Source organism: Papaver somniferum, chromosome 2 (assembly GCF_003573695.1).
Source record: "Papaver somniferum cultivar HN1 chromosome 2, ASM357369v1, whole genome shotgun sequence".
Taxonomy (NCBI): domain Eukaryota; kingdom Viridiplantae; phylum Streptophyta; class Magnoliopsida; order Ranunculales; family Papaveraceae; genus Papaver; species Papaver somniferum.
In genome coordinates this window covers 215031510-215045490 of record NC_039359.1, presented here as the reverse complement: position 1 = coordinate 215045490, position 13981 = coordinate 215031510, and the positions used below count along the sequence as shown (strand labels likewise).

At 37.0% G+C, this 13981-nt stretch overlaps 2 protein-coding genes across 6 annotated transcripts; both read left to right on the top strand.

Moving 5' to 3' along the window:
- Positions 1-3870, top strand: LOC113350479. Its single transcript, XM_026594621.1, has 11 exons — positions 1-145; positions 238-299; positions 387-467; positions 556-660; positions 749-856; positions 936-1007; positions 1105-1155; positions 1775-1837; positions 1927-2051; positions 2214-2439; positions 3012-3870. The coding sequence occupies exons 1-11, from the start codon at positions 49-51 to the stop codon at positions 3732-3734; spliced, it is 1713 nt and encodes a 570-aa protein (XP_026450406.1). The 5' UTR covers positions 1-48; the 3' UTR covers positions 3735-3870.
- Positions 3871-5117: 1247 nt separating this feature from the next.
- LOC113350478 (pentatricopeptide repeat-containing protein At4g19440, chloroplastic-like) lies at positions 5118-12696 on the top strand. 5 transcript variants are annotated; one of them, XM_026594616.1, is made up of 8 exons: positions 5118-7972; positions 8090-8132; positions 8210-8310; positions 8605-8789; positions 11012-11179; positions 11334-11655; positions 11791-11853; positions 11947-12696. In XM_026594616.1, the coding sequence occupies exon 1, from the start codon at positions 5304-5306 to the stop codon at positions 7869-7871; it is 2568 nt and encodes an 855-aa protein (XP_026450401.1). In that variant the 5' UTR covers positions 5118-5303; the 3' UTR covers positions 7872-7972; positions 8090-8132; positions 8210-8310; positions 8605-8789; positions 11012-11179; positions 11334-11655; positions 11791-11853; positions 11947-12696. The 5 variants fall into 5 exon arrangements, with proteins under 5 accessions (XP_026450401.1, XP_026450403.1, XP_026450405.1 ...); XM_026594618.1 differs by lacking the exon at positions 11791-11853; XM_026594620.1 differs by lacking the exons at positions 11791-11853; positions 11947-12696 and having other exon boundaries at positions 8233-8310; positions 11334-11784.
- The last annotated feature ends 1285 nt before the right edge of the window (positions 12697-13981 follow it).

Sequence of the window (13981 nt, the reverse complement as noted above, 5' to 3'; positions counted from 1 at the left end):
CACAAACACTCATGTACTTTTTTTCCGTCTGTTTACTCTAATTCTCTAATGGCGGCAATCAAACAAGAGGATCTCCAAAACCCTAATCCCCCGAAGCTTCAAATTTATCCCACTGCTTCTAGCGGAATCTCTCCTTTCTGGAAAGGTATAAAATTCCTTTGAAATTCTCTCAGTTTCAGTCTCAGTCCGAGTCAAATTCAATCACTGATTACAAACTCTGATTTGTTTTTGTTGCAGAGAAGTATGAAAAAGATGCAAAGAAGTATTGGGATGTTTTCTACAAGAGACATCAAGATAAAGTTTGTTCCTTTTCCTTCATTCACTCATTCAATCTACTAGTTCTATTCTGAGAATCTGATAATAAGTTGTGTTTTTGGAAATAACAGTTCTTTAAAGATAGGCATTATTTAGATAAAGAATGGGGTCATTATTTTCAGGAAGATTCAGAGACAAAAACCATTTTAGAGGTAAAATTTTAAGTCAGCAAATCTTAATTTTTAATTTTTGGATTTGGGGGTTTGTTTAATTAGGCTGAAACTGTTTTTATTTTCTTAGATTGGTTGTGGAGCTGGAAACACTATATTTCCATTGGTTGCGACGTACCGGAATATCTTCGTGCACGCCTGTGATTTTTCTCCTCGTGCTGTTGATTTAGTAAAGGTTCGAGTTTGTTTAATCTTTCAGATGTACTCAATTGTTTATGTTCAGTGGTACTGTTTAGTAACTAGGCTGAGTTTATGAATTGCAGTCACATAAAGAGTTCACAAGTGACCGTGTTAATGCGTTCGTTTGTGATCTTACTGCGGATGACATTAGCAAGCAGATATCCCCGTCTTCGGTTGACATTGTGACCCTGGTACACATTATTTTGCTCATAACTGGTCTCGCTCAATTTTTCTTTTCTTTGATCTCAACCCAGCTGACATTTTAAACAGATATTTGTACTGTCTGCAGTTTCTCCTGAAAAGATGACGACCGTATTGCAGAATATCAAAAAGATTCTTAAGGTAATGTGGCTACCACTGCTATGAACATTCAGTTGTCTCATACTTTTCTGGTCAACTTTCCTACTGTAATGTTTAACTTGATGATGTTAATTTGCAGCCAAATGGTCTTGTACTGCTGCGGGATTATGCTGTCGGAGACCTTGCTCAGGTTAGATATTGTGATCTTCATTACATCTTTTGTCATTGCTATTCATGTATTATAATGACCCTGGAAAATTATTGTCTTAGATTACTGTATTCTTTATGTTTACCAATCAACAAACCTATTAGACATAGTAATTTCCTTTCGGTTTTTAGAGGATATATTGATAGAAAAATAGTTGCTTATTCTCACCTACACTAGTTGTTTAGGTGGCGAATCAAGTTCTGAAGATGATATGCTCAACTTGCTAAATCATGAAACTTTAATCTGAAGGGAACTAAGGTGCAAGTTGTTCTGCTCTAGGCTGTTCAATTTTGCAAGTTACATTTGATAACATTTAGTATGCCTAGAAGTTTTAGTCAGCCACATTTGTGGTGAAAATTGCGGGTTTTTTGCTCTGATGTTACTGTGAGATCTGGTTGACCTGCTAAATTTAACAATCTGGGCGAAAAAAAAAATACAAATATCCTCAACAGCTCTGCTCCGTACGCAAAACTAAGCCTCTAGAACTTAAGTGCCTTCCTAATTCTTTGCTTTTTGCGTAACTGACAACTCCAGAAGTTCTGTTTGTACATTTCCCCTTATTATCCCTTTTTTGAGTTTTTCTTGATTTCATATTTTACAGGAAAGATTAACTTGCAAAGATCAGAAGATCAGTGAGAATTTCTATGTCAGGGGAGATGGCACTGTAAGTTCTAAACGTGGATTTAAATATTTATCGTAAAATCTGGAATTTTATTAATATCAGTTACTTACTCCACATTATCAATTTCTCAGCGTGCCTTTTACTTCTCGGAGGAGTTCTTGACGAGTTTATTCAACGCAAATGGGTTTGACACTGAAGAAATTGAGGTGTGCTGCAAACAAGTGGAGAACCGGTCACGGGAATTAGTAATGAACCGGTATAAGCAATATAGATTTTTGAGTGGATATTGTGAAGCATATGTGCTGATTTGTGACTTTAAGTCTACATTCTAGTGGCAACAGCAAATTCAAAACTAATGTACAATTTTTTTAGATTGATTGCTCTTAATTTAGTTCATTATGATGCTCTATTATTTCAGGCGTTGGATTCAATCTGTGTTCCGCTTCACAGATGGGGTAAAATCTTCTCACATTTCAGGACCTGGAAAGAAATCGGATCTCCTTGATCAACATGCTAATGGGAGTGCCATTAACGGAACAATCAACTTGAAGGAACCTAAAGAAGATATCGTGATTGACATGTCTGAGAGCATTGCTGTTGAAATGTTCAGTATTACACCATCCATCGATGATGCTAACCATGAGGTACGCCTTTAAGCCTGCTTTGCTGTTATGAATGCTGTAATTTAATCTATACTGTACTTCTTCTTTTTTGGGTTGTTTAGAGCCTTACGACCTTGGCTTCCCTCTATCAAGACAACAGAAGTATCGAGCATAATGTCTGTACTGATGGTGTGATTTTGTTCACACGTCCACTTATTGTTTAGCCTGGTAATGCAGGATAGTAAATGTTTACCTGACCAAATAAGACCTCAGGGGTAGATGATATTTCTTACTCACACTGTAACTGTGTAAAGTGTAAACAAAAGCACACTTGTACTTGCAATGTAAATCAGGGCTCGGAGTTAGGCTTACACTATAACTCTATTGAAGGGTGGTTCACCTTAAAATCTCTAGTTTCATTAAGTAGTAGTCGAGCTTTGCTGTTAAAACTTCAACTCGCTGTCTGTTGTACAGAACAAGCTAACCGACAAAAAATTAATAGAATGAAAAAAGAAAATACCTAGTTCCCCTGAAACAATAGGTCGTCTTTATTTTGTGTCTTTTCTTGGGATGTATTCTCATGCTTAAAAAGTTTCTATGTCATTGCCTACTAGATTATTAAGATCGAGGTAGGAGAACACAGCTTCAGTCTAAAAGGACTTTCAAAAGAACACCAGCACACATGCAAATCAACAGGGTTGATGCTGTGGGAGTCAGCTCGTCTAATATCAGCAGTTCTGGCTCAAAATCCTTGTATAGTTGAAGGGAAAAGGGTTCTTGAGCTGGGTAGTGGTTGCATGGGAGTGTGCTCCATGATCGCCGCTAGGAATGCAGAATCAGTTTACGCCACAGATGGAGATACTATAGCAGTTGAATTACTGAAACAAAATGTGGTCTCAAACTTGACTGAACCTACTCTTAACAAAGTACTTACGAAAAGATTAGAGTGGGGTAATCGTGATGAAATAGAGGCAATCAAGAAGACGAGTCCTTCGGGGTTCGAAGTCATCATTGGTACAGATGTAACATATGTCGCTGAAGCCATCTCCCCCTTATTTGAAACTGCTAGTGAGTTGATTACTTCTTCAAATGGAATTACTGCAGCGGAATTAAAACCAGCTTTGATTCTCTGCCACATTTTTCGACGAGTTGACGAGGCTTTTATTTTATCCACTGCATCAAAATTTGGTTTTAAGCTTGTTGATAGATGGCCTGGAAGATCGTCGGTGGAGCTATCTCAAAACATAGTAAGTTCTTGGTTTTCCAGTAGTAGTAGTTACGATAGCGACATCACCAGTTTACCTTTGCATATCTTATACTTTCACCATTGCAAGTAAAAGAAAAATTGCCATTGTTTTTATCATGTTCATGTACGATAAACGATTTAAGGTTCTGATCACATTGTTGATGTTTAAACTCAACAATGGGCTGTATTCATCATTTACATTAATCATAAGTCTTGCTTTAAATTTTCTAAGGTAGTTCAAATATCTGTAATATTTCAAGTCATACGGCCAGTACTTGTCTACTGGGAGATTGTTTCAGTGTGCTATATGTCCCAGTGCTGGCGGCATGGCACGTCTGTAACAGCTGCCATACAATGTGGTTAGCGCATTTGATAATGCTTCCTTCTGTTTCCTGTTGGGCATAGTGTGCACAATGAGATGAATGAAAATCTTGGATACCAAAGCTGATATGTGGCAGAAAATACACCATATGACCCAAAGTATGTGTTGTGGCCTAAATTTGTCCTCTGATAGAAAATTTGTTTTCCGGTTTAAAATCTGCTTCCTAACCTGAAACTCACTTGGAATTCAAATTTGTCATGTGATTATTTTTTTACTGCAGAGTTTTTATAATTTTAAAGTAATTTAAAATCTATCTAGGATCCAAATTTATTCCAAAATTCACATCATCATACCTAAAAACCGCCACTCAATGACTCAAAATTCACATTATTATCTAAAAAATGCCGCTATGTGATCCAAAATTTACATCCTGATTCAGAAAAACTCCACTCTAACCCAAAACATATATTGCAATCCGGAAACCACGCCTCAAAATTTATAATGTTATCCATAAATCGTGATCCAAAATTTATACTGTGATTCAAAAAACTGTAACTCGTTAAACCAAAATTTAGATTCTGACCCAGAAACTATGGCTCAAAATTTACATTGTGACCCAAAATCTACATTGTAATTCTTTAGATTCTGACCCAGAAACTACGGCTCAAAATTTACATTGTGACCCAAAATCTACATTGTAATTCAGAAAACTGTCAGTCTTTGATCCAGAATTTACACTGGTCCAGTAACTGTGACTCAAAATCTATATTGTGATCCGGTTGCCGCTTTTTGACCCCAAAATTTACACTGTGAACCGTAAACTGTGATCCAAATTTTCCATGTTCGCTAAAGGCGGGTACCAGCATTAACGGGGCTGGCACCAATTTAGTGATCCAACAACCAACCGGCTCTTAAAATTTTCTTATATGAAATGGTACCCGGCTAATGCTGGTACAAGCCTTTAGAAATCTTGAAAATTTTCATTGCAATCCAGAAACTACTGGTGTGATACAAAATTTGCCCATACCTAACTCCGTATAATCCCCGGCTGAAACATAGAGACCGCCGGCTAGGCATATTTGCCAAACATGGTCAAACAAAAACAACTTAAACCCCAAGCTCCGCTCAAACCCTTTTCTCGTTTCTTTTCTTTCTCCTCACTTCTGCAACTAATACCCTCCCGGAATCTCTCATGGCCAATCTCAGCTCCTCCTCTTCTCCGATAACCAAAACCTCCCACTCCTCCTCCGCCACCGCCTCCACCACCATCACCACATAAAACCATCCTCCATCCTCAATCTCTCATTGTATCCATCTAATCCGTCAATTTCTTCTTTAATGGATTTGAGAAAAATAACTCTTCTCCACAAAACAAAACCTAAACGCCTTTTATTATTCTTCACGAACCCTATTTCTTCAATCTCATCACCATCTCCATCTCCGCAACCACAATCAAATGATTCAGATCAAAATCTACTTATTATTAATAAGGTAAAATCAATTCTATCGAATTCAATTCTTGATACATCGAAATGTAAAGAGGAATCAATTAGATTATTATCTCCATCAAAATTTGATTACGTTTTATTCAATATTCAATCTACTGTTAATCCTAAAACCACATTGAATTTCTTTTCATTTGCTTCTCAAAATCTAGGATTTCGTTTTACACTTAGATCTTATTGTATTTTGATTCATATACTTATTCGTTCTAATCAAATTGATTCCGCAAGATTGTTTCTTATTCGTTTAATTGATGGGAAGTTGCCGAATGCCGTGTTTGAGAATCTAGAGTATAAACATATTGAGATTGTAAAGACATTTTCAGATTCCATTTTGAAGAAATCTGGGGATCATGGGAGTGGTGGTGATGGTGCATTTGATTTGTTAGTTCATGTTTATTGTACTCAGTTTAGGAATTTTGGGTTGGGGATTGCGTTCGATGTGTTTAGGTTGCTTACTGGTCAAGGTTTGTTTCCATCGATTAGAACGTGTAATTTCTTGTTGGATACACTTGTGAGAGGGAAGGAGTTTGAGAGGAGTATTGAGGTTTTTAACATTGTTTATTCTTCGGGTGGTATTGTGAATCCGGATGTTAGGACGTTTACTATGGGAATTAATGCGTATTGCAGGGGAGGGAAAGTTGGAGAAGCGATTTCCTTGTTTAAGAAGATGGAGAGTTTGGGTATTTATCCGAATGTAGTTACTTATAATACTATCATTGATGGGCTTTGCAAGAAGAAAGATGTCGATGAGGCGCTTAGGTTTAAAAAGAATATGGTTCAAAATGATGTGATTCCTAATGTTTACACGTTTAGTTCTATTATTAAAGGCTTGATTGATTTGGACAAGCTTGAGGATGCAAAATGTGTTTTGAAGGAAATGTCAGAGAAGGGGGTAGTGCTAAATGTGGTTGTGTTTAATACTTTGATTGATGGGTACTGTAAAGTAGGTGATTTTTCGGAGGCGTCAACATTGATAGAGGAAATGACGTCAAAAGCGATCAATCCGAACGAAGTTACTTATTATTCACTAATTGATGGCCTGTGCAATGTGGGCCGCATGGAAGAAGCTGAGCGTCTCTTGGAGGAGACCTTATCAAGAGGTCTTTCTGTACGTCCAGGTGTGTTCAATTCAATTATTCACTGGCTATGTACAATTTCTAGGTTGGATTCTGCAGTACGACTCATAAGGGAGATGATGTTGAGAAATTATCGGCCCAATGAAAAGGTTCTGACAAAGCTGGTCAATGGACTTTGCAAGGAGAGGAAGCATTCTGTGGCAACTGAGATTTGGTTTAAATTATTGGAGAAAGGATTTGCCGCCAGTACACCTACCTCAAACGCTTTAGTCAGTGGGTTATGCAAATCAAGAAATATGAAAGAGGCAGTTAGGCTTCTGAAGGTGATGATTGAGAGGGGGTTGCCCCTTGATATCGTTATGTACAACACAATCATCGATGGATGTTGCAAAGATGGGAAAGTGGAAGAAGGGTTTAAGCTGAGGGATGAGATGGTTAAGCGGGGAGTTAAATCAGATATCATAACATATAGTGCACTGTTACATGGGTTGTGTGATAAAGGTAGAATGGATGAAGCTGTAAGCTTCTGGAATGAGATAAAAAGGGGTGGTCTACTGGCGGATATTTATATGTATAACATGATGATAGATGGGTACTGCAAGGCCAAAAAAGTGGAAGAGGGAAGAAGTTTTTTTAACGAGTTAGTCAGTCAGGGGCTGGAGTTAAATTCTTCTGTGTATAACAATCTTATCAAAGGTTATTGTGGAGATGGAAATATGGTTGCTGCATTCAAACTTCGGGATGAAATGAAAGCTAAGGGTATAATGCCAAATGTTAAGACATATTCAATATTAATAGGTGGGTTTTGTGATGTTAGAAAGGTACAAGAAGCAAAGAACCTCTTTGATGAGATGAGAACAGAGGGTTTGACCCCAAATGTTATCTGTTACACTCAATTAATTCGTGGATTTTGTGAGATAGGCGAGATGGAAAATGCATCCAATGTTATGGAGGAAATGTGTGCATTTGGTGTGGCTCCTAATGAGTACACGTACACCGTCATGATTAATGGGTACTTTAAAATGTCTGATCAAAAGGAAGCTATGAAACTTTATGGGCAAATGCTCCAGAAGGGTGTTGCCCCTGATGTTGTCACATACAATACTTTGATAAATGGTTTATGTATGACAGGAAAGATGGAAGACGCTTTTATGGCATGTGATGCTATGTCTCAAAGAGGTTTGGTGATGGATAAAGTTACATATACCACATTAGTTGATGGTTTATGTAGTTTAGGCTTATCAAAAGAAGCTACCTTGATATCGGAGGGCATCATCAAGCGTGGTATAGTTCCTTGGCATGTTAAGGCAGACACCCTTTTGTAAGCCTTCTAATCTGGAGCAAATCTTGGACTTTTTTTGGAGTTATACTGCGATATCCAGAATATGCTGGGGTTATTTACGTCCTCCTGAGTGTGATCCCAAAGGTACTGCCCCTGTTTTTGCTAATTTTTGGACTTTTTCCTCTTTGTATCTTTTTCCAATTTAGTAGCTTGTATGGCTGACACACGTGAACTTCTTGAACTATTTTATATCTCCAAAAGCTGCTGGAATTCGTGCATGGGCGAAGTCGGAGAAGATTTGCAGGTTTAATTCATTGTTCCCTCTTTCATATTCAGTATAGAATCCATAAATCATGATTGATGATAATGATGATAGTGCAGGTTGTATGTATGGACTATCGAAGAGGCTGCCTACTTCTCGTCCTCCTTCACCATTTCCCCCTGCCCAAATAAAACCTTGACAGTTACCATTGATGGTGCAGGTATTTTTTTTTACTACCTCTTGTTTCTTCGTCTGCGAGTTATACTTCTACTCTGATGATGGAACTTGACAACAAAACCTCTTGCAATCCAGAACTTAGATTCTTGTCACTTGGAGACTAATTCTTTGATTTATTTTTTAAAACAGTTTTTCATTTTCAAAAACGTTAAAAACAAAAAACTTCTGAAAACGTGTTTGGTTGGTGTGTTTTGTAAATTTATCTAGCTTCCGGTTATATTCACTTGTTCTTTTTTTCGGATCTGGAGTTCGTGAAGTTTGACCGACTGATTTCCAGGCATGGTTCAGGAACAAATGGGCAAGAACTGCAACATATTTGCAGGGAGAACTTATAACGATGTTAAGAACTTTTGGAGTACCAGAAAGAAGAGATTGGCAAGGATGTTGCAGACAGCCAGACACCAACGGTGGCAAAGGAAAACATTGGAAAATCCCGTCTTGCGTGGACTTGCTTCATTAGAGGTACATAACTTTCCTACAACCTTGTAATTTCGTCCTCTTTAAATTCAACTTGATGATTAGAGCATCCACAGTCGTATGCTAAAATGGTATATATACCAATTAGCAGGGGTTGGCAGTGGATACGCTAAAAGTGGGTATATACCATATATATATATATAAAAAAAAAATATATATATATATATAAAAAAATATATATACCGTACATGGTAAAATCATATGGTATATTTACCATACAAATTTAGCAATAGCTAAATTTGAGTCCGTGGGTAGTAAAACTCCGCGCATAAACTAAGCGTTGTTTGAAAGTTGGGGCGCTTTTTGAAACACCTCCAAGCATAACAACAGCCACTTGTACTCATCCTCTCATCATCAGACGGTCCATATGTGAAATAGTTTAGTGTTGTGTTTGTTGGCGGAGTTTAATAGGCGGCCTAAATTATGGTTCGGTTTGAATCACCGCCAACTGAATATACATCTTTTGGGATCAGTTTCAATCACCACCCAAATAGACATTTAACATACACCTATTGTGGTTTTGCACTATGATTCGTAAAATGGTATTGCTTATGCCATTCCGTTTTACCATTCATGGTTGTGGATGCTGCTATTAGAGTGTGTAAATCTTATTCCAATACATATATATCTCAGCATATATATGAATGATTACTGACTATTAAAGTTATTGATTGCAAATTTAGGCTGGATATTTTGATACCCTTAATGTGTTTGTTAAGATATATTTTAGAATCTTACTAAAACTTTAAGAAAAACAAAACTATTCTCATGAGATATTTCTAGTTTGAATTATATCTAAACAAATGTAATACTTGTAGGCTGTAGCAATTGTGATAATGGTAGTGATGACATTTTTTTGGCTGATGCAATTACTAGTAGTAGTTGTAATTGTATATATTAGTATGTGAGATACTAGGTAGGCTCCCTGTTTATAGTTACTGGTTATTCATTTAAACATCTATAAAAAAGAGAAAATCTTTTAGAAAGGTCGCAAACATGCTCTTAATTCAATTGCCATCGAAAACTAGGTTATTTGCTATAGCCTACTCATCTATACGGGAATCTGCCGCATGAGTTTGCCTTTGGTCAAGTTTAGCATCTTTCGACCTAAATAAGGGTTAAGGTTTCAAAATTCTATGGGGAGAGTTGATGTCTGCGAGAGACCACAAAAACGTGCAGGTTTAGGATGTGGTGAAAAAGTGGTAAGGCAATTGAGCAAGGAAAAAGTTGGAGGCATCATTTTTATCTTTAGCAATGATGCTTTTCTGGTTTATGGTTTCTTATATATTTGTGGTTGCCAGGTTGAGTTTGACATCAACAGCATGAAGACCTAAAGCTACGGCAGATTAGCCATTCATAAGTTAGTTTATATTTCGATTTAGTCTTTTAGCTGCACCTATGATAACATCCTCATGCTTTTTTTAGTTGTTTAAGCTTGTGCTAATATTAGAATATATTCAATTATACACCCGTTGGATTCCAAATGCTATAAACCCGAAAAAAAATAGTGGGAATGATTTCCTTATCCTCTTTATGAACACAGCTTGGACCAATTTAGTTGAATAAATTTTATAGTATGTGGAATGTTTTGAATCCTGTGACACGATATATATGTTAGTATCCTTGCAAGCACGGTCTGGTTGTTAGCTCATGTAGATCATTTCTTAGTGGACTTAGGCTGTGTTTGGCATGGAGGAAAAGAGGGCATAGTGAAGTCAGGGGATGTAGTTCAGTTTCATAATTCTTCTTAAAAGTCATGAATCTGATCTACTTTAGTTGTGATTTGTGTCTGATTTATTGTGTAGGTTTATCTCATATTTTTGTGTATGATTTGCTATATTGGTTTTTCTTTTCGTGTGATCTTGTTCGTGCAATCTGTTTATGTGTGCGTTTTTTCCTGTTTATGCCTATGTTATCCATAAGCTTGTCTATCAGTTTTATTGTCAACTGGTATAATAGGAGAGATGATGATGATGATGAAATGCATTACCTAGTATGTAAAAGGCTGTTTTTGCAGTTTGTTTGGAGATGGAAACGACCTATAACTATTGCTGATACCACTAGTGGATCTAAATATTCAACGAGAGTGTTACTTAGCTAGATTATATAAGGGAAGTGATAGGAACAGTCATAATGAACCAAGAGTGCACATGTTCCATAGGAGATGAAATTCACATTTGTTTCTCACCAATTTGCCTATTTTGCAGGCGAATGAGAAGTGGAAGAATTGCGAATTTGCAGATCTTTGGTTGAATGAAAAGGAACCGTATAAGATGAAACAAAGCAGGTTTGAATAGGACGGAAAGAAGAGAAGAGCTAGAGTTGAGCAGCACGTGGTGCATTGGAATTATTAATTCTACTGTGATATATCAAAGGTACTATTTTTCTAGTCTTCAATTGTTGTATTTGAAATCATTGTGGTTTGGTGCTAATGATTGCTGCTGATGGGGGGTATTAGCTCTGCTACAAACTTCACTAGAATGTGGTAAGCAGATTGTTCTCGATTCTGACTCCCACTCTGTTATTCAGGTGTTTATTTCTGGAAATGGGCCTTGGTTGTTTTGGCTAGGCGGAGAAGAATGTATGGAAAACGAGAGTTTGAAATTTGTTCATTGTTATCGAGAAATCATTCTCTCTGCTGACAAGTTTGTCCAGGAAAGGTGCATTGTTAGGAAGGGGTCAGCTGGAAACTTTTAGGATTACTTTGGATTTGTATAATGATTCTTTGGCTGTTTAGGAGATTATCAAGCCCGCAGAGGATTTTTGTCCAGCTTCTCTTTTTCATTTACCTATTTGTAAAGAGGTCCAGCATGAACTATACATAATGAAATTACATAGTGCAGCAGTCCAGGTATAATTTTCTTTCTTTCTTAAGTGGATTGTAGAAAAACTAATGAAACTATATTCCTCCAGCTATTTTTATTCAGCTGTCCATTTATTAGGGTAAATATCAAACTAATAACAAAATATGAAATCAATCTTTTAGGTATCTTCACATTTTTCTTTTGCATTGCAACTCTAAAAGAAAAACGAAATATTATGGTCATAGGTATTTTTCTTTTATTTCTTGCTGTGGTATCACCTTGTTTCTTTCATTTCATTGTTTATCTTTAATATGCTTTGTGATTAACAACCCTTTCAGTGTTGTGCAAACCCCTTGTCCTTTTCGAGAAAAATGCAACCATGAGGGACTGAGAGATGTCAAAACTCAAAAGTAACTGGACATATTTATCAAAGAATCCATTAATAGTAATTGGGCTTAACAAAGGCTGGTTGTGCCGAGGGAGAAATGGATAAGGTACAGCAATAACAGCGAAGTCTACGTTGCAGTCTTGCACCATCAGAGTTCTTCTTTTTGGGGTCTCGGTTGCGATGCATTGAAACCGCACTAGGAAAGAGTGTTTTGTTGAGATCACTCACTGTCTTGTAGTCATCATATGCAGGATTGTTTCTTCCAGTACATATCCAGGCATGTGATAAAACTAGGACTTCACAAGAATGTTGCTCTCACCACGTACGAGAACTAGAGTTAGATCGGCCTGGGCACATTCAAGTTGAGCACTGGCTACCAAGGAAGAGTACAGATTTCAAAGTAAGAAATGGTTTTTGCGAGATATGAGCAGCAGTAAGTTTCTGAACCTGGTATAAATAAACAGAAAATTGTTGGGCCCTAGAGTGCATCATGCCCTCACTTCGGAATAAGAAATCAGCTCTTTTGCTCTTTCTTTTTTCCTCGATGGCAAGACGAGTTTCGAACTAAGGTCACTGGTTCTTCACCGAATGACTTTACCATTGTATTACAACAACATCGGCAAAATAAACTCTTGAGCATCCCCTTTTATCCAGATTAATTCAGCATATCCATATAACATCTCTGACATTTTTATTTGGTTTAGATAAGATATATGTGTCCTCACTATGCTGTGCTTGCTCTAGGGTCATTGAAAACTTTGTCAACTTTCATTAGGTCTTCTTCTTTTCAAATTTTGTCGCTTTTATTTGGTCGACATCCTCCACAGATGATTTTCTCCCGTAATTGTTCCTGTTTTTCCTACAGTTGTTTTGGCTATAATAATTCTTGATAACATCCTATATTCTACTGTGCCAACTTTCTAAACAGTTTATCAGGCGTTCTGTGTACCAACCATATCTTGGAGCATCTACCTATATATTCCCCATCAAGCTCCACATCCATCCACCCACTCACAAACGTACCCCCACCAAAATTCTTCATTTTGCTTCTTTATGAGAAGACTTGGGAGGTTCAAAGCTGCAAAAATTTACACTATTTAGTTCTAATCTTTTCACTTGGAGTACGGTCAGAGAGAAGCTAGTGTGACAAGTGTGTCACACCCAATTGACCACGTGACATGTACACTTTACACAGGCAATTCAAACCCATTCAATGAATGAATGAACTAGCAGAGAAAAGCTAGCTAGGCTAAGTCTGACATTTTCTCATCAGTGGCCATTGTTATATTGTTGAACTGTTTAGGGTTTCCAAAAGACGGTTCATTACCATATATGTATATGGTAGGGCAAATTTCTTGGATTCTTAGATGCTTTGTCTTTCTTTCCTACTGTTCATATGCATCTTCATCGTCACCAATATTCTTGTTACAGATTTTTTTTATTAATATCTGGACTGATCTATAACTCTATCTCATCTCATCTCATCTCATCTTTGAACAAGTAAAGTTGCACGCATTGTGTAATAAAGAATCGAAATAAAATGTCGTTGAGATTACAATGTTAAGAAACCCTTAAGAAGAGTAAACCCTTAGGAGTATATGAAATGAGCAGTAGACTAAATGGTTAAAAATGCTTCAAAGAAAAGATTAAATGGTTAAAAAAGAATATACCAAGCTCTTCAATAAAATAATAAAATTGCCGATTCTTGGTGGTACGGAATGGAAAATTTCCATATATGATTTGAATGTGAGTGCATATCAGCATGCTTTGGATAGTTACAACTCTCGACTTGTTATTGATCACCATATTTATATTAGTGCATGGTGCTTAGGACAGAAATAATTTCTGATGATTGAGGCTGTGCCAGTGTGCCTCAACACTAGTTGTGACTTGTGATGCTCAACCTATTACCACAATTACTACTTACTGAATGCGCCCACTGGCTTTAGAGTTGTTTGACCATATGGTGCTTAGCCAGGTAGTTA